The sequence below is a fragment of the Cebidichthys violaceus genome, unplaced genomic scaffold (genome assembly GCF_023349555.1).
Source record: "Cebidichthys violaceus isolate CVI_PGR_0920_01 unplaced genomic scaffold, fCebVio1.0.p SCAF_8, whole genome shotgun sequence".
NCBI lineage: Eukaryota > Metazoa > Chordata > Actinopteri > Perciformes > Stichaeidae > Cebidichthys > Cebidichthys violaceus.
The window spans coordinates 14,726,661-14,746,792 of record NW_027176964.1 but is presented as its reverse complement, the minus strand read 5'-3'; the positions used below and the strand labels follow the sequence as shown (position 1 = coordinate 14,746,792).

The 20,132-nt window shown below is 43.1% G+C and overlaps 3 protein-coding genes across 6 annotated transcripts; 2 read left to right on the top strand and 1 right to left on the bottom strand.

The window, feature by feature from the left end:
- Positions 1 to 1,295: 1,295 nt before the first annotated feature.
- Positions 1,296 to 7,619, top strand: c8b (complement component 8, beta polypeptide). Its single transcript, XM_068737723.1, has 12 exons — positions 1,296 to 1,403; positions 1,751 to 1,898; positions 3,584 to 3,731; positions 3,898 to 4,039; positions 4,163 to 4,295; positions 5,141 to 5,338; positions 5,502 to 5,742; positions 6,030 to 6,158; positions 6,248 to 6,411; positions 6,860 to 7,013; positions 7,233 to 7,304; positions 7,398 to 7,619. The coding sequence occupies exons 1-12, from the start codon at positions 1,327 to 1,329 to the stop codon at positions 7,550 to 7,552; spliced, it is 1,761 nt and encodes a 586-aa protein (XP_068593824.1). The 5' UTR covers positions 1,296 to 1,326; the 3' UTR covers positions 7,553 to 7,619.
- Positions 7,620 to 7,836: 217 nt separating this feature from the next.
- On the bottom strand, positions 7,837 to 12,259 carry c8a (complement component 8, alpha polypeptide). The gene is made up of 11 exons (XM_068701806.1): positions 12,044 to 12,259; positions 11,816 to 11,924; positions 11,263 to 11,410; positions 11,009 to 11,156; positions 10,600 to 10,789; positions 10,332 to 10,514; positions 9,842 to 10,082; positions 9,615 to 9,746; positions 9,328 to 9,485; positions 8,900 to 9,125; positions 7,837 to 8,171 (listed from the first exon to the last, which is right to left on the bottom strand). Exons 1-11 carry the CDS (start codon positions 12,151 to 12,153, stop codon positions 8,020 to 8,022), a joined length of 1,797 nt encoding a protein of 598 aa, XP_068557907.1. The 5' UTR covers positions 12,154 to 12,259; the 3' UTR covers positions 7,837 to 8,019.
- Positions 12,260 to 12,960: 701 nt separating this feature from the next.
- si:ch211-188c16.1 (uncharacterized protein LOC562677 homolog) lies at positions 12,961 to 20,112 on the top strand. 4 transcript variants are annotated; one of them, XM_068701967.1, is made up of 19 exons: positions 12,961 to 13,124; positions 13,894 to 14,821; positions 14,911 to 15,090; positions 15,263 to 15,797; positions 15,905 to 16,017; positions 16,118 to 16,143; positions 16,313 to 16,353; positions 16,454 to 16,498; positions 16,652 to 16,784; positions 16,977 to 17,136; positions 17,284 to 17,407; positions 17,551 to 17,582; positions 17,963 to 18,026; positions 18,196 to 18,233; positions 18,526 to 18,589; positions 19,023 to 19,121; positions 19,244 to 19,257; positions 19,513 to 19,546; positions 19,697 to 20,112. In XM_068701967.1, exons 1-19 carry the CDS (start codon positions 13,116 to 13,118, stop codon positions 19,764 to 19,766), a joined length of 2,709 nt encoding a protein of 902 aa, XP_068558068.1. In that variant the 5' UTR covers positions 12,961 to 13,115; the 3' UTR covers positions 19,767 to 20,112. The 4 variants fall into 4 exon arrangements, 2 of the variants coding, with proteins under 2 accessions (XP_068558068.1, XP_068558067.1); XR_011102099.1 differs by lacking the exon at positions 19,244 to 19,257 and having other exon boundaries at positions 19,351 to 19,546; XR_011102100.1 differs by lacking the exons at positions 18,196 to 18,233; positions 19,244 to 19,257 and having other exon boundaries at positions 19,351 to 19,546.
- Positions 20,113 to 20,132: the final 20 nt, after the last annotated feature.

The window sequence follows — 20,132 nt, the reverse complement described above, 5'->3', positions numbered from 1 at the left end:
GCTGCAGTAATCATCCATGCAGCCAATCACTGCCATCAGGTGAATGGGATTTATTAGTATGATCATTTCTTTCTTGTCATTGAGTAAAATTACAGAAGTATTCAAAGCAAAATGCACTTAAAGTTGTAAAAGTATAAGTGCTCATCTTTACACTCGCCCCTTGTTACTAATATTTCACTATATTAATGCATCAGTATTCTACTGTAGCTGGTCAAAGTGACGCTAGATTTAAATACTGCATACAGTTAAGGTAGTGTATTCAATGGTTCCCAACCTAAGGGTTTGGCCCCTTCCAAAGAGTCACAAGATGAATCTGAGGGGCCATTAGATGATTAATGTGGTGGAAAGTAAAATAAATATAAATTGTGCTGCACATATTTGTAGTTAGTTGCTTTTGTTGTGAAATATTGGAACATTTGACCTGTTTTTGCCTCCAACTGTTATTTTAATGAAATCATCTGAGACGTTTAGAGGGGAACACACATCTGCTTTTTGTAAAGAGTCACGCGCCATACAGGATGAGAACCGTTTGGTTTCATCTTAAGCAATAAGCTTGTATTTTACAAGCTTATCACATTTTTGTGTTTAAGTAACTCCAGCTGTCAAATAAAGTTAATATAGTAGAAACTACAAGTACGAGTAGTTATACACTGACTTTCCACCACTGCTCTCCTTACAATCATGGATCTACTGATCACATCCCACTGCACATTCTGCATAAATATATTATGGGTAATTTCAGCGGCAGCAGTACGTGTAGCCGTTACTTAGTAATTATGTTGCTGTGAGTCAGTAAACGTCAGTGGAGCCAGTGATTGTGTCATTCTGTAAAATCCAAAATCCGTGAAGGTAAACAAAGTTTGAAGGTTCAAAAGTACACAAACATGACTCAAATGGTTTAACTCTGTAACAGGAGTTTACTTTATCACAAAGCCGTCATTTTCCTCCACTTTCATATGTTATTATACCAAAATACGTTTTCTTGTCATTTCAGATTCCTCCCATTCCTACGGATTATGAACAATAAAGTTTAAGATAACTGAGAAATACGTCCAGAGCTCCTGGATTAAGTGCGCCTATAGATCCAAACCCGCTTCACTATAAACCTGATGTCACACCTGTGTGTTCATTACACACTGACACAATACCTAACCCCACAACACCTTGTTTAGTGGCACCGAGGCCTGCAGTCTTGTGTATTCAGCTCCACCTCTGAGTCTATAGCAGCGCTGAGTTCATATGCAGGCCAGTATTGATCACTGTGTGTTTACTTAGAGAGCTGAACAGTGTCTTCTCCTCGCTCACAGTCAGGCATAACACACAACCATGCTTCCTGTGGTGATACGGATGAGTGCACTCAGATTGCAGTGCTGTCTACTCTTTTTTACTTTGGTGCTACTAAGGTAGGGGTTTTATTCGTCTGTTTAGCAATCAATCGCCTATATTTTAATGTTAATTTCCATTGAAGTTCATATAACCTTTTTGCTGTCAAAGACATACTGATTTGTATCCTCCTACATAGTTTTGATAAAGTTTTTCAGTGTGAGATTAAAAGTGATGTAATTCACTTCGAAGTCCGCACTAAATCTCTGAATCTAAAGTTTTATTTCTAATCATATGTAAGTCTATCAGAAGCCAATCCTACATTTGTTTTTTTGAGAAACTCAAACAGCCTCCAAAGCCGTTAAATATATCTGTCAGTAAATAAATGTCACTTTGTTTTGCTTTGATTTTCATCGACATGTCACAGTAAAGTTGCCGTCACAACAGCGAACAATGACGAGCCCGGTGTTCGTGAAGCTCGGTCAGTGGGCGATCAGGTGGTAGTTCATCCGGTGGACTGTGTTCTATCAGAGTGGAGCTCGTGGTCACGCTGTGACACCTGTCAGAAAAAAAGAGTAAGTATGATGATACCGGACAGGTGATCGGGGGGGCCCTGGGGAACATTACAACACATGCGTTAGTTGGCCCATCAGGACACCACACTAACCTGTTACCAAGACAGAATATAATCACCCATTTAACATGTTTAAATTACAAGTGCAGTCAAGGAGACTTGTCTCTTTGAGAGCAAATTGTGATACAGTTAGATTTGTCAGAAAAAGTTTAGCTCGGTCTTTAACACACATAGGCTATATGAACACTAAGTCTAAGTTCAAGCTGAGATGGGCAATTTATTATTACATCCCAACAGCAATCAATAAATCAAATGCTCCGACATCAAAATGAAAAAAAAACAGTATCTGTTGTTGTAGCAGGACTGTAATAAGCCTGTCCAATCATTTTGCCTCCCTCCCTACCTCGCCTGCTCACATTCCACGAGTTGCTAGCTTCACAGCTGTGAGAATTGTTGTTTTTCATTCATTATGGTAATGTTTGGTGTTGTCCTACATGAGGATGAGACATGAGGCAGTTAGATGCACTCCCCTCCCCTCCACAACGCTCGCTCATAGACTCGTCCTCCAGCAGATAGAATAAAATGTAGCTTTCTCTTGATGGTATCTCCAAAGTCGCATTCCCCAGCTTTAATTTAGTAATACCAAAAATGCCATGAAGTAAACAATGTGAGCGTATCAGCTGAGTGATAGCGAGACGTGTACACCTGCATGATTATGATTGGATGTTACTACTCAGCTGATCAGCCAGCGACTAGCTAACTTAGCTTAGCATAGAGACTAGAGGGAGAAAGGTGGCCTGGCTCTGCCCAAAAGTAACAAAATGCATGTACCAACACATTCATAAACATGTTTTATCTTGTTTGTTTTAATCAATACATTCCCAAAGTGTAAATATATACGAAAACACCATTGTCGCACTATTTATTGGTTGGGTCAAGTAACTTCCTGGAGTCTTGGTTGCCTAGCAGCTGATCCTGACTAAGAATCAGTTGGTGTTAGGTGGATTCTGTTACCTTACAGAGCCACACTAGCTGTTTACCTTATTTCTAATTGTTAGTGCTAAGCTAAGTTAGCCTGCTGCTGCTAGCTTTAGCGCAGCAGAGTGTTAGCAATTTTCTCCTCTAACTCTTGGCAATAAGGCAAATAAATGTATTTCCCAAAATGTCAGACTTTTCTTTTAACTGTTAACCTTAACTTAACAATTAAGCAAATAAATCAAATAAATATCGAGAAGAAAAGTACCAGTTTTATGGACTGCAGTGAGCTAAGTATAGTATGTGTCTAATATCCCCCTGCACTTCTGGCCAGATAAATTGATCCAGCCCGTTGTTACTCATTGATGTTATCATAAATGAGATACGATTTTGATACAGTAAGATTAGATTCAGTGCTAGGATTGAATTCTGCAGACTGAGGCATTCGACATGTTGGCCCTTGAGTGCTGTTTTTCTGTGAGCTTTTCTGCTGGCAAAGGTCTCAGCTGATGTACTTCAGTGCTCTATCTCATCCACTTTACAAGGAGGGGGGATTAATAACCTTGACATGACAAAGTGAAAACAGCCCTCTAATGGGATTTCGGCTGTTATAGTTCCCTGGAGCAGTTTCCACCACCTTTATTGGGTAGCGGCGAGCCTTCCTCTGTGTTTCTCTGACCATTTATGTGTTTGTCTCCCTCAACCATCCAGTATCGCTATGCTAAACTGGACCTGCCATCCCAGTTTGGAGGGCAGCCGTGCAATTTTCATGACAGGGAGGAGGAGGCCTGTGAAGTTTCAGCCCGCTACACCTGTGACAGTGTTCCTTTGTGTGAGGGATTCCTCTGCAACCAAACAGGTATCTCCTAAAATCACACCCCATATACTCTTCAGACTTTATGCTAAGCTAAGCTAATCGGCTGCTCGCTGTAGCTTCACATATGGCGTTCAGATCGAGCTCTTCATAGCATATTTCCAAAATGTCAAACTACTGATTTGCCATCCACCTCCTTCCCCTCTTTCAGGTCGCTGTATTCCCAGAACTCTGCAGTGTAGTGGGGAGGATGACTGCGGGGACATGTCAGATGAAGTCGGCTGTAAGAACGTTCCCAAGCCCTGCAGGCAGGAGGCTGAAGAGTATTGGGGAATCGAAAACCTTGCCAAAGGGTGAGTTACATTCCAATTAGTCAGCAATGTGAGTCCCAGTTGTTTTCAAAGACTCAGATACATGTTGCTCTTCTCAAATCAATCAGCTCGCCGTTAATGCTGTTGCTGTTACTTATCTTTCAGAATCAACATCTTGAACAGTAACCTGGAGGGAGTGGTGCTTGATAACAGATACTACGCTGGCAGCTGCTTGCCACACTACATCGAGGATGTCAGATTCAGGAAGCCTTACAATTTGCAACAGTACACTCTGCAGGTGTATAATGAGCGTTGAGTTTTAGTTGATTAACAAGATTAGGATTTTTTATTCTATACCACTTTAATATGTCACACTTTTATAAGGGGTCAGTAAGTAACTGTGCTGTAACTAATGTTTTTAGTAATTAATTATCACCTACTTGAAAATTACTTCATGCATGAATTATAAGGCATTAATAAGAACAATTTCCAGGCTGACAAATTGTGGAATTGTGACAGTTTGGAACATATTACCTCCGTAAAATGGCTGCAGAGGAACTGGATCAAAATTAGTTAATGAACAATTTCTTAAGCATTTATTGAAGGTGACTTCAACTGTGTGATTCAACACTATTTTGCTCCCCTTCCTGCATGTACATGCAGTTTCATGGGGGGCTTAAAGAAACTTAAAGAAACGGGACGTTTAAGACAGAGGGTGAATATGTGTATATTCAGACGGACAGATTGAGAAAAATAATGTGCTTTTTTTTAACTTTAAAGCATGTAACATGTTTTAATAGAAACCCCCAAAAACAAAGACATGCAAAGTATGAGCCTGAACTGAGCATGATAGGACCCCTTTAATGGATTACCAACATGTATAACTGCATTAATAGAAAGGCAAGACACCACCGAAGACGTTACAATTTGTTCTTATTAATTGTTTATAACTGCTCTATAAAACATTAGTAAATTAGTTGTTGACATTAATAATGCTAGTAGTGGGAACCTATAAACCCTTTATAAAGGGTGCCTCATTAGAAAGTGGTGCCATATTTTCTTTGTGTTGGTTGCATCAGCTAGGATTAGTTTTCAACCTTATTACATACTAAAAAGGAAATTTTGCTTGCCATATATTTACAGACCAAAGGCTCGTATGATTTCACAATGCAGTCTTTTGATTCATACTCTGACTACATGGACCACACCATAAAGGAGCGCAGAACCCAAACCATTGTCTCCATTGGCTTTGCCATTCCAGGCATAGCTGAATTTGGCTTTAACTACAATAATGCCAAATACACCAAGGCCGAACAGAAGATTCGCCGTGCTTCTAGCAAGGTGAGATGTCTTTTCTCTGACCTCTTTACAACCTACTGATTTCTCAAAATCAAAACAGATGGATTCATGATTCATACAAACACAATTATTCAAAATACCTGCAATCTTAACCTGAAAACGGTGAAAGTATCCATCACCTGCCTCCCACTGATTCTGCTCTCAGGCTTACAGCTTTGTGAAGGCCAAAGCAGAGCTGGAGTTGGCCCAGTACATGTTGAAGCCCGACGATTTGATGCTTCACCCTGAGTTCCTGCAGCGCCTGCGCTCCTTGCCACAGGCTTATGTTTATGGGGAATACAGACAGATCTTCAGGGACTACGGCACCCACTACATCACAGAGGCAACCCTCGGAGGAGACTATGAGTACACCATCATCCTGAACAAGGAGAAGCTCAAGAGGTCAGGTAATAAATATCAGCGGCTGCCGAACCGGAGTCACGGGGGTTTCAAGTCAACTCAAGTTTGGTTTGATTGCTCAGTTTCTTAAATTGACTGCATGTTGTAAGAATGCATAAAGCTAATTACTATGATCAGATACTGGGGTTTGGCAGTGACATCATCTATATTCTGTCATCTTTAACACAGACACCTAGTAATAAAGAGTTGACAATAAACCATTACAGTGAAATAGCTCAATTTCTTGAATTATAATATGTTGTAATTCATTCCCTGGCTGCCTTTTTTATTCCAGATTATTCTTTGGACAGCTATAAACGCTGTACGGAGGCAGGCCTTAAAATCGGGGCCAACATATACGGTGTTTATGTGTCGTTGGGGGCTCATGGTGGATCTTGTGACGGCGCGCTGAACGAGATGGGAGGTGAGGTTGCACGTTTTACCAAACGGCCTGCAGATTATGTTCTGTTTAACGTCACACACTGATGTTAAAACTCTGAACTCTCTCCCTAGAGGACACAGTGCGTGGCAGCATGGTGGAGGACTTTGTGTCTGTTGTAAACGGTGGAAGTAGTGAGTCCATCACTGCTTTGGTGTCTAAAAAGCTTCCCACCCCGCAGCTGATGGGGCTCTGGGGCGAAGGCGTACGATTTAACCCTGACTTCATTCGCAAAACAGTGAGTTTCTCCGTCTTTCGCTTAATCTCATGCTTTCCTTGTCTGTTTCTGTTTTCATTCAAAATACCTGCTAAAATCCCATTCGTAATTCTGTTTCCTGTCTCCCACAATCTCTTGTGACATTAACATAATTAATACCACATTTTCATCTTCCTTATCTTAATTTGCAGCAGTAATAATACTGGAATTTGACTTATTGATGCAGAAACATTTACTGAGAGTACTAAGAGTTGGTCAGTGTTGGTACCGGGATTGCTTTGGTACCATTACAAACATGGAAGTACAGCTAGGCTGATTAATAGCAAGTTGGAGAACGAACAGAAACTATGCCAAATACAAATAGGCTCAAGTTTCAGCCCTTGTGGGGCTTTTCAGTTGGCTCTATCAAAAGACAATTAGATTTGAACGGTACAAAGATGGTTTAGTGGTGACATTTGTTTCTCATTAGACACGGCCGCTGTATGAGCTGGTGATCTCCAGAGACTTCTCCCATGATGCCACCCTGAAAAGAAACCTGAAGAGAGCGCTTTCAGAGTACCTGGCAGAGGCTAGTTCGTGTCGATGTGCTCCGTGCCACAACAACGGAGTGGCCTTTGTGAGAGGTACCTCAGGGGATATCATTTTGTGGCATTCATGACAAATGTATTTAATTTATTTTATCTATTTTCACCTCATAAAGGGACGACAAAGGAAGCCAATAACACTAACAATTTTTAGATTTGGTTCCCAAACACAGTATAATAGTGCACAACGTGACTTTGATGATGTTCACAGTGGTGGTAACGATAGTGATAATGAAATATCTTCATCTCCCTCAACAGGCACCAGGTGTGACTGTGTGTGTCCTGTTGGCTACTCCGGACGGGGCTGTGAGATCACTAACAGGCGGAAAGGTAAGCTCTAAAAATACATGCTTTTTTTTTCTTTCATTGCACAAACACATCTTGACATAATACTATGAGAACTGACGTGGCCACTTCTGACAGATATAGCCATTGATGGCAGCTGGAACTGCTGGGGCGCATGGTCATCCTGCAGTGCAAGAACAATGACGAGGAGTCGACAGTGTAACAACCCAGCACCCAGCGAAGGAGGCCTGGCATGCAGAGGACTGCAGCAAGAGTCCACTGAATGCTTTTAATGTCTGCTCAACAGCCCTGTTGTCAACCTTGACATAAAGATCTATAAAAACTCTCCTGAAAATAGAAGTTTGGTCTGTGGTGTGTTTGTTTTTAGACTCATAGTGTGACATAAGGAATCAGAAACAGACTTGACCTGACTAACTGTCCTAACTAGACTTGCCTGAAGCACTGACCTGGATTTAGCGTCTGTTACCTAAATTGAACCTTCACATTCAATGCGATTTAAGAAATCTCATACAGAGCATCTACAGCTTTACTCTTCAGACAGAAAAAAAACACACACTTTCATAAAGTCTGCATCACACATTTATTACAACCTTGCTATACAGTGTGTCGTGTGTCCTGATGAAGGCATGCATTTCATTTTGAAGTCAGACAGTAAAGAGCAGTTTTTATTCATTAAAAAACACTTGGATTATGCTCACTTAGCGCTCAACAGTATTGTCACCCTGGAACCGGAATGACTTTAACAGCGTCGAGTCTGAGAGGTGGAGCCCATGCAGGTTGTTCCACCGGCATCAGGCGCAGGATTATCACAGGTTCTTGTCCGAGTCTTCCTCCTTGATGCACAGGATGACCAGCTCCCCCAGCATGACCAGGACCCATCTGTCTTAGCATCTGTCCAGGAAAAATGAAGGGGTTTTAAGCTGAGTTTAACAAACGTGTATATATATATATATATATATATATATATATATATATATATATTTAGAAACAGCATATGTCTGGGCACTGTCATTACTCAATCCCATCCTCTGACAAGCAAGTGAAACAGGCAGCCGATCAATCGGCAAATGGAGAATAGCTGAATGTCCTTTTTTTTTTCTATACCTAACATAATGTAAAATGTAAAAATTTATAATTAAGGTGTAGTATAATACATTTAATTATTTATGGACACACATATTTAACTGAATTATAAAAGCCAGAATTGCTTATTAGAGAGCCGTTTGGGAGCAGAAAGAGCCGGCTCTTATCGGTGAGCTGAGCCAAATGATCTGGCTCTCCAAAAAGAGCTCCCATCATTAATTTGCACTTGTTGCTAAGCAGCCAAATGGGCAAACTGATCAAAGATCAGGCAGTACCTCAGTAAACAGCTTCTTGTCAGCGGTGAGAAGTAACAAAGTACTTTCACTCAAGTATCATTTTGAGGAACTGGTGCTTTACCTTCCTGCAACATTATGAATGTCTACAAAGAGACCATTCTTGAAAAACAGATTTGGGGCTTAAGACAAGAGATGGTTAGCTTAGCTTAGCATAAAGACTTGAAACAGGAAGACAGAGCTTTATTTCAGCAAATTGAATGCGTTCACCCCCGCTGCCTTTACTCGTGACAAAAGTCTCACCTCTGCGGAGAGTCTCTTCACAGGCCTCTCCCTGGTAGCCTAACTTACAGATGCAATTACAGGAAGTCCCCTTTAGGACGGGGATGCCGTTGTGCCTGCAGGGGGCACAGCGACAGGAGTCGAACTGCTGCTGATACTCATCCAAGCCCCTCTCCAAGTTGGCCAGTCTTGCACCTACATGGTCAGCTGCTGTGCTGAGGCGCACTAGCTCATAAATTGGCATGGTCTTTGTCACGAAGGAGGTAGGACAGAGACAGGAAGAGGGAAACAAGTTAAGACAAAGCAAATGACCACACCAGCAAATGCACAAAAGCACTGCGAGGTCATAAATCGAGAATTTAACTATCAACTTGTGTTTTGTTTTTTTTATTCTGTCTAAGAGGTCTGTTTAAGAGGATGTTGTGTCAAACAATTTTCCGACAAGTCACCTCATATTCGATGAGCGCTGGGTTGTATTTGAGGGACGCTCCCCAGTTCCTGTAGGTGTCGGGGCTCCTGACAACCAACAGGCCACCGCTGCTGTGTGTGACTCCCCCCTTCACTAGAGTAACGATGTCCTCAACCACAGCTGAATGAGAGTTTGAATCTACATTTCAAAAGAAAAACAATTACAAGCTCCGATAACACATGACTGCAGCGATACTTCACTCGTCAGTTGAATGGAACTAAGACTAATAAACTCAAATTCAGTACTCAATAGATGTTGATGTCTCACTTTGACTAAATGACCCATCCTTAGTGCAAGGGTTCACGCCCACTTTGAGTCCTACTGTTACATCGCTGGCGAGGGGATAGCTCAGACCAATAGAGGCCCCAAAGCATCTACCAGCTTGATTACCCTCCATCTCTGTGAGAGTTATGGAAGAGAAGTGAACGAAGGTTACTTTACATTACATTTCCTATCAGATGACATTGATCAACAAACTGGAAAGCCCACAGTACTTGATTCTGCCATAGCCGTTTTGTTGACAACCACAACGTATTCAAGGGTTCCTCCCATGGTTCCCTCTGTGACATAGTGGGTGCCAAATGTTTTGAAGAAGCGGGAGTACGTCCCGAAATCATACTGCTCCGGCAGCTCCATGAGTGAAACGTAGAAATCTTCATGAAGCATCAACTTATTACTTCTCATTTTGAAGCGGGCTGTTTGCACTTTGGACCAGAGCCTGATGAACCCTTGGTCCTGAGGACAAAAAGGCAAGTCTTTTTTTCCCCCTCAGAAGTAGAAATAATAATAATAAAAGACTGATAGCTTAGCTTAGCATAAAGACTGAAAACGGGGAAACCATGGATGCATAAAGAGAACTGGATACAGTGTTGGAGGCGGGGCCCCGTTTCTTTCCTATGAATGTCCTATGAAAGCCACAATGGCTCAAATGATCTTGTTATCATGTAGTAAGATAGTTCTGTTGTTTGGATCAATAAATCATACCTGGCTTTTATGTTGCGTTAGGTTCTTGAGAAACTCTGATTCAGCACTCCCACTCAGTCCCACTTCCACATAATAGATCCCAACTGAGACACCGCCACTGGAAGAACTCATCTCTTTCCTGGCGTTCAGCAGGCTCACCATATCCTCAAAGTATTCCTGCGAGCCCTCTGACGTAGCTTGAGCCTGTAACAGGTCAAATCAGGTCAAAATGTCTTAAGCAGCCCATTTATTAAATTCAACAAAGACATAAGTAACGGCATGACAATACCACAAAATGGTAGGTATGGTAGTTGTGAGGTTTCCTGTAGTTCTTCTCATCTTCATTGTAGTGCAGGTTCTCACAGAATGCGTCATAGATGAATTTCCTCCATTCACCATTGTAGACATATTCACACTTTCCTCCAAAGTAATTTGGGTCAAGTACTCGATCCACAAAGTCTCCAGTCAAGATGTTGTAGCTAGGCAAAGTAAAATAATTCAATGTAAGTAGATATGAAGATTAAATGAGACACATGTCAGTCAAAATAAATAATGCTGTGATTTGTATATATTTCTGACGTTTCAAAGCAATTCGCTAGGCAAAGAATACTGATTATGGGTGAGTTGATGACGTATATGCTTATTTTTTACAACTGTCCTGGTAATTCAATTGTGTTGCTCTTAAAAGCTGTATTTACCCCTGGATGCCGCGTTCAGCACCAGGGATCGTCAGTAAGGTGGAACACTTGTCATCTCTCCGGGTGACGACTTCACAGCCCTCTTCGTCAGAAAAATCCTCACAGTCTGACTCTCCGTTACAGCGAAGGGACTGGCTGACGCAGCGCCCTGGGTAGACAGAGAGACAGATTGACGTGTACACTGGAGGCGCACAGACAACGCAACCTCGGCTCCAAGAGAATGTGCCGTGTGAACGGCCGTTGGTGGGACTTGCCTGTTTCTTTGCAGGTGAAGCTGTCCCCACAGTAATCTGTCACCAGACACTGTGTTGTTGCTGTTGGACATGCCAGCTTCTCCCACAGTGCGTCAATGCACTCTGTGCCACCAAACTGTGAGGGCTTCTCTATGTATCGGAAACGGCCCTAAGACATGAGTTGATCATGAGTTAGCTCTTTATATCAAACACTGAGTAGGCCACATGCTATGATGTTCACAGTGGTGCAGTTCAAATTATATGAATGCAATAAATGTTCATTTCTAAGGTACGCTACCTTTGATATTTATTGTCTACAATAAACCCCAAAACACTAAACTCAAATGTCAGGAACGTTGCAAAACCAAGGACCAGCCGTAAGTGACGTAATCGGAGCAGAAGTGCGGATTCGTGATAATCACTGTTCCTTTTGAACCTATTGATTATCTTGTTTTGATCTGAGCTTCCACCCAGAAAACTGTCTTAACTCCACATGTTTTTGGAGAGAGTTCTAGTTTTAGAAGTTGTAATCACAGTTTTCATTCAACATAAAAAAAAAAAAAAACACGCTTACCTTTTGGTCTGTGCAGGAGTTACAGGGAGTCCAAGGTGACCAGGTCCCCAGCTTACAGTTGATAGGCGTCGGTCTGTTAACAGCTCTGGCCCTCCTCATCCCAGCCAAACTGGCAACCCGAAACGTACATTATCGTCTCAGTTTCTCTCCTAATACCCATGGTGCATGACATACCCATTAAATGTTATCAAGTGTATCTAAGAGATATTGAAGCAAGGAATACTTCACCTGTCATCGGCGGTTGTCCATGGGCTCCTGTATGTATTCACAAGTGGGATAAAGTTCACAGACAGAAGCAACGTGCATGAAGTCAGAAGTAAATTAATAAATGTCTCCATACTGAAAAAATTGTTTCTAGTCCTTTAAAATGCAAAAATTAAAATGCGAAAACAGCCGTTGTGTTGTGACTTCTACCACTGCAGCCTTGACCAATAACGACTGTGAATGATTGATTGAGAGTAAACACATGCTCTTACAACAGTTCGGAAAGTTTTTTTTTTTAATGATCAAAAACCTCCATTTGTCATCTTCCCTCTGCAAACACTCCAATCCAGCCAGAACATTCGTCTTAATGCAACACTAACAAAAGTACATCAAACAACTCAAACTGAACAGAAACACAAACATTCCCTTACTTACAATATCTGCATTGAGGTGATCCATTTTATTATCCCTAATATTATTATTATTATTAAATGCATTATTATTATTACTATTATTAAATGTATTTTTATAATTAAATGTATTATTATCCTTATTATCATTATTATTATTATTATCATCATTATTATCATTATTGTTATTATCATCATCATTATTATTATTATTATTATTATGATAATTTGTATATTTATTATTATCAATATCATCATCATCATTATTATTATTATTATTATGATCATTTGTATTATTATTATTATCAATATCATCATTATCATCATCATCATTATTATTATGATCATTTGTATTATTATTATCAATATCATCATCATCATCATTATCATTATTATTATTATTATTATAGCAATAATATTTATACCCATCCACATACAAACCGGCTTCCGTCGCTTCTGATTTGACAATTACGCATCATGAACGCGTACGTCGTGAGGTCACGCGTAGCACGCAGGTGTGTCTGGTTCGCGTCTCGCGGCGGCGCTTTCAAATTGTTTGTTTTAGCATAAACAGTGCGTTGGCTCCATCACGCCAAAATGTAATGAACGCAGCCTGCAGCGTCCGCACAGCTAAGACCGCGTCCCGAATGTACAAAGCTGAACGGTGATGAACACAACGAGCTACGATGGAAGAGGTAACTTTTAAAGATATTGTTCTGAACGTTAGCTTGAGGGCCGATAGCTACATGTAGGTAATGTTAGCCTTCTCGTTACGCCCTTTGCTAACTGTGTAATATTCTGAAGTACATTAAAGGGTCGCTTCATACAAAATACTTTCTCATTTACTTCTAATGCTGGTCATGCAGGTACTTTAGGTTTTCTCTGAGTTATCTGCCTCCAATTCAATCTATTTTGCTCACAGCATTGAAAAACTACAAATCATAAACAAGTTCAGTAGCATCATATTTTCTGGATAACCCTTAGACGTAAATATTAAGAGTCAACTGTGTGCGCTGTGGACTAACCGTTATCATGATGTATTAATCTGTATATTTGTATATATTGTTTATAAAATACCCCCCCAAAAAATACCCATCATGAATCCCAAAAAGCCCAAGCTGCTTGTTTTGTCCAGCCAACAGTTCAAACTCCGAACACATTCAGCTTACAATCATAGCAGACGAAAAGGAAACCAGCCGATAAACTGGAACACATTTCTCAAATCGATCATCAATAAATTATCTCGATAGATCAGTAAAACAAGTTATTATTGAAGCTGTACTCTTAAGTCAAATTCCAGTCACCTCCAATCTATTGGAGTGAGTGAGGAAACCAACCCTCAAATTATGTTGTGTCAGCATTGGGGTTTGTCTCCTTTAATCATCAAGTAAATTGTCTTTGAAAGTAATCTTTCCTTTAATGATTCCTGACTTTTTTTTCCCCTTGTTTTTTTTTCCAATGGAGGGACTGAGCAACTTCAAAGCTCTGAGGGCCAAGTTTCAGGAAGAGGCCCTCATGGCTCAATCCAAAACCAGACGGCCAGCTGTTTCAGAGAAACCCAAACACCTTCCTCCTCCCGGAGGTCACAGCAGCTCCGTTGTCAGCGGTATTAATATTGCCGTAGAAAACAAGGTGACGGTGGTTCCCCAGGTCATCTTCAGAGATGGGCTGCGGGCATCCGGAGGCAAGCGACCAATTTCCTTTCCGCCGCAACCTCGGCAGACCTCCCCCCCATCTCAGCCGGCTCATGGCGACGGCACAACGAGGCAGTCCTTCAAAGACAGACGCATGCCTCTGGTGCTTCCCGTCCTGCCTGTGAAAGAGCAGAAGACGGAGCCGCCGGCCAAAAAGGAGCACAGGCTGGAACCGGAGGCGGGGAGAGAAGTCCTGCCGCACACTAAAATCAAGAAGAAAGGTCTGCTGCTTCCTTTCAAGTCAGCCAAAGCGTCAAAGGTCAGCGCGGCAAACGGAGAGGAGCCCACGTATGCCGATTTGACCACCAGGCCTTCCAGCGCTCCCGGTGAGTTGCCCTCGGTGGAAAAACAATCCACAGAAGATGGGGCTTTGCTCCAAAGTGACCAATCAACCGCCGAGTTCTCCCTCTCCAGCCTCGATATCACCCCGCCTCCCGCTGAGACGAGTGTTGATTCCAACAACAAATTCATTAGCACCTTGGAGAGAGCCAAGAAGAAGTTTTCACGCCGGCAGATGCTGATCTCTGCCAAAACTAAGAGCTTGCGTTCCCCTGACTGCGTCTCGAGAGACGGGGCGTTCCCTTTGCCGCCGAAGCGCGTCGTTGAACCCGAGCTACCCGTTCCCTCGCCCGTCTGTCTCCCGCACATGGCCTGTCTGTCGGCCCGGCCTTTCTTCAAAGTAGACCACTCTTCACGCAGTAAGGCATATTCAGTGATGAACACGATTTTTTTTTTTTCCCCACATCAAACCATCTTCTAATGCTTTATTGTGTTTTCCGATGACTAGGGTCTGCGCTGGATAAGCAGTTTGGCAGGAATAAATCTCTTCCCTCTGTCAGGATGAGTGAACCTCAATCCCCCTCGAGGAGGCCTCTACCTGACCCCAGGTCACTGGGACCACTCCCACCAAAGCCCCCCAGACCTCCACTAGTAGATCTCAGCTGTTACCACCGACCCACAGTTAACGGTATGTTAGCTTACTTTTAATTTCTTGTTTCTTTTTGTTTTACTTTTGTGGCCGCAGACTGAAGAATATGATGGTAAGAAGTTGTATTTTACTTGGACATCATTATACTTATTTGTGGTTAGGTTGAACATCTGTTCAAACGCTGATTTTAGTTTTTGTTTTTTTATTATAGAGGTGTCACCAGATCCTAGCCAAGCACCAAGCGAAGAGCCAGAAGCTGAGCACCCATCCGTCTCCCTCTCTGCTCTAGACGCTCCGGAGTTTCCAGACTTTGAGAATTCGGAGATGGAAACGGCCCATGGTGAAGCTGTTGACATTGTTGCGCTAGAGCTGGAGGCCTTTGGCTTAGTCAGCGCTGACCTTCCTGTACCAGAGGACTGCGGGCTCTTCGGTTTCGAGGATCCACAACCGGACTTATCGCTGTGTGATCCTTTAGAGTCCTTTATGAGCACGGGCGTCCAAGATCTGAACCTCGGCAGTCGCAACATAATACCCCTGGATCCAGCCAGCTTCCCTGAACCAATAAACATCTCAGCTTTCCCGGAGCTGGCTGTGTCAGAGCAGTGGTCTCAGGGTGAGGAGGTGATCGCAGATCCTCTCTCTAGCACTCAAGCTGATGAGACCGATCCGGGAGATGCTGAGTCGCACTCTGCCGCACAGGAAACGGACTACGCACCGTTGCATGATGGGATTCAATCGCATGCGAGGTGAGGTTTGTCGTAAGTTAAAATCACACTTTGATCCATTTTTGTTGTTGTTGTTGTTGCACGTTTTCAGTGTGTTGGCAGTCTGTTGATCGTCTGCTCCCCTCTAGTGTATCTCAACAGGACAGTTACGAAGCGCACGACAATGTGTACGAGGATGTCGAGAATCTCAACAAATTATTCTCGGGCCAGAACTCGCGTAAGCGAAAAGGTGGTCTGAAGAGTAAGAACGTTGACTCAACGCACGTTTCTTCTTGATAAAGATGTTTAGCAGAGTTTTCCCCGTTTTTTTTTTTTAACCTCCTCGTTGACCATTTTTACAGATCCATATGCTGACAACCACCATATGGTAAATATGTATTTTCTTTTAATTATCATCTTGGTCAGTACGCAGTGTGAGAGAGAGAGCGGTCGAGTTGATGGTCAGAGACGGACCCTGTGCGATTTGAAGAAACAATGGGCTTTGTTCTGTTTAACAATCGTCTGTGATCAATTAAAAATCATCTGTTTATTTGAAGAAGGAGGAGGCGTCTCTTCACATATGGCCGCGGAACCCGTGGTATGTAGCGTACAAGTCATCTTGTTTGTCAATGACTTTGTTCTTGGTCAGATGGAAGGCAGCCATTGACTTTTCTTTTGCTGTGGTAATCGCACTGCAGGGGCGTCGTATCGGCAGAACAGTCGGGCCATTATCACGTCCACGGGTATGTGAGACATTTCTTATTCAGTTATTTTATTTACCATCATGTGGTTCCGTGTATATTTCAAGTGGTACATGTAATCTTTATGGAAAGTAATTTGAGGTTTTTTTGTTGTTGTTTTTTTTTTTGCCACTTAACAGTCTGATTTGTTTTCAGTAAAGACCGCCAAAGTCCTCACAACGCCGACCTGAAAGAACAGAAGAAGAGGGAAAAGCACCGACTGGAAAAGGAGAAAAAAGAGCAAAAAGAAAGAGAGAAGAAGGAAAATGAAATGAAAAAGAAGTTCAAAGTAAGTTCTGCTTTTGAAAGGCCGGTTCACTTTTAGCTTCGCCGATCGACTTGCTCGCAAACGTTACGTCCCGCCTTTTTTGATGAATGTCTTCGTCACGACGACGGCGGTCGGTGAAAAAGCAGAAAACGATGCGCTGCTCGGCCGCTCTGAAATCAATCACCGCCTCATTGTTGAAACGCGACTCTCCAGGTGACCGGCGAGGAGGAGGCCATGTACCACGCCAAGGTGACGATGGCCAGCAAGGTGCGCAAGCACGACCTGCCAGTGAAGAGCGGGGACACGGTCGGCATCATTCGCACCACCAACTGCCCCAAAGGCAAATGGTTGGCCAGAGACGTCAACCACAAGTGTGAGTGTGGACGCGTTGTATGCTGAACTACAAACAGGCTAAGAACAACATCTCCTCACATAGACGTAATGGGAAATTGTTAACGGGAGTATTTGACGCCGCAGTTTCTCAGTGTTTTCAGTAACCGCTCTGTCGTTGGTATTGCAGACGGTTATATTTCGGTGATGAACGTAGAACTGAATATCAAAGAGATGCTGGAACTTGGCAAGAAGGCCCAAGCAGCTGGACGAGGAGGCAACCTGGAGGGAGACACCGTCAGCATCGGGAGCAGGTACCGGTCACAATGCTTTGGTTTGTCAATAACAAAGTGTGTGTGTGTGTGTGTGTGTGGGTGTGGGTGTGGGGGGGGGGGGGGGGGGGGGGGGGGGGGGTGTTGACGATCACTCGTTCATAACGGTTTTCTTTGTTTTGCAGATCCTCTAACCACCCTGTACTAACGAGCAGTTGTAAGTGCCAGAAGCCTTTCCCCGAATGCATTGATTTCTATGGTTAACTTGCTAGTTGTACCGTCACCTCTTAGCCTAACTCGGCTACTTCAACATCTCAAAAAAAACAAACACCGCAGCCTCATAGTTAACTGGTTGGTATAACGTGTGACTTGACGGAGAACAGTTGCACAGAGGGGGAATACTCGCCCAAAGACCCGTAGCGCTTGGGCTGAATAACTCAAGTTGTCGTCGTCGTCCGCTTCACAGCCTTGTGTGTTGTTTTCCCGATGTGTGAAGGTTATTCCATGTGAGCCGCTGGTTTTGAGTTTTCTACCCTGCGAAGCATCTATCATCAGCAAGCCCACTGTGCTTAATCAAACTAATGTGTTTTCCCACAGTCACAGACGACAGTGAAGAGTGGGCCTGTGAAGATGAGACCCTCTCGCCCTCCAGTGAAAGCCAGTAAGTGCTGTCCTCTTTTACTGTGGCTTTCAAACCGCTGTTATTTCTAGGAAGAACGACAGAAGCCATTGACCACATCGGAGGACATGCGAGCCACCTCTTCTCAAAGGTGTGACTGACACACAGCATGTAGGACGTAATCGTTTTTCTTCCTCTTCTTTGTGTGCAGTAGCTGTCCCCATCAGACGGCCTCACTGCCCGAGATATGTGAGTGCTTTTTTTTTTTTTTTTACATCCGGTGAAAACATGGGAACAGAACATGGTGCCCCCCCATCCCCCCCATCCCCCCCATCCTCCTCTCAGCCTTCTGGCTTAAAGGGAAATGCCAGCTTCGCCTGTGGTTGTTTTATGCTATGCTTTGACATATGGCAGACCGTAAAATGCCTTTGATGTGCACTTCTACCATGCCGCTTCCTTACTCCCTCCCTCTTCTGTTATACTGTCCTCACTCCCCCCCCCCCCCCCCCCCCCCCTGCCCTTCATGTGCTCGCTTCGACAGTATGTGGCCATGTCAGCGCCCTGCACACTCTGAGCGATGCCAACCTGGAAGACCTACACACACAGTGAGTTTCAAAGAGGATGCCTTGGCTCGTCCCCCCCCCCCCCCCCCCCCCGCTAACCCATATGTACATAAATCTTTCTACATCTACCGCTTCTCAAGGCGCTGAGTGTGTCGCAAGTGATGCGTGTGCATACCGATGTGTTTCTTCGTGAGTAAGTGAATATTAAACGTAGGAAAGAAGGAAAATAAAGAGTATAGTTTGGACCAAAATCTCTAAAGTCTTACCTGTTATGATTGGCCAGGACAGGCCTGTTGAAGCGCGTTAAACCTCCTCTTTCACTTAGTAAAGGTTGTTTTTATTTCAGGATTACTCTATTGGATCATAATGTATTGTATAGGTGCTCCTCGCCCCCTGTAGGCCACTGATAGGTATGAAAAAGGAATAGTTTTAGGAGTATAAGGAGTCCTAACGGTGCTTTGTCTTCAATATTTAGGACCAGACACGAGGCCCTGCAGAAACTCGCTATCTTCTTTCAACACCGCAAACAGGAATTGGATAACATCCCTGATAGCGGCGGAGCAACTCCTACGAAGTATCTTATGTCTTGTATCTTATGTCTACTGATGCCGTAACGGTCAAAATCTGTAATCAACGACTATGATAATGATTATAAACACATTTTTCTTCGTTTTATCCACTCTCTCCGATGCAAAGTGCTGAGCCATCAAGTAAGTTTACAGATTTTTTTTTTTTTTGATTTTCTTTCCCCCATGACTCCATTGTTGTCACCACTTGTGTCACTGTCACTGATAATGGTGAAGCTGAGAGGAGGACACTTAAAGATCTCTGTAAAGACTCTGCAGTCAGGTCGGCGTCTTGCCTGTAATGGAAAGTGACTCGTCGCGTCATTTATCTGACTCCTGTCAGATTGCAGAGACGGTTCAAAGCTAATGTGACATTTGTATCTGCTCGTCTTCATCCAGACTTCTTGTGTGGCGTTGAGGAGCCTCCGTACCCGTAAGTGTGGACGTGTTTCCTTGTTATCAACAAGTGAAGCTGGCCTCCGTTTCTGATCTTTATTGATATTAGTACTCGCAGACTGAACACGCAGTACTTCAGGTTGTCTGGCGTCCTCCTCCTGAACTTTGATGTTGTGTTTTGTGACAGCGAACAGGAGTTTGACTTCACCGAGCTGGAACTGCTTCCTCCCCCGCCGCTATACGCCGACTTCTTCTGATCACCAGTCGACCACGAAGACCAGTCCGCCATGTAGTTGAAAATGTGTTTTTCTGATCCTGGTACAGTGGAGAAAAGAGACGATTGTGAATGGAGCTGCTGATGTGCCCACTATAATTACTATTTCACTTGTTGTATCACACATTGTGCTCTACGCTCCTGTTTTCTCTGATGTTACCATTAGTGGAGCACGCACTGAATCACTGCACTTAATCCAAACAGTGAGGACATAGAGTAGCCACTAGTCACTTGTAAAGCTTACAATTAAGGATTTGGTTGTAAATGTGTTCTTTGCGTTTGCATTTTCTGTTGTTTCTGTGTTGCATCTAATAAATATTTGTTCATGATTTTTGTTTTTTGATGACAT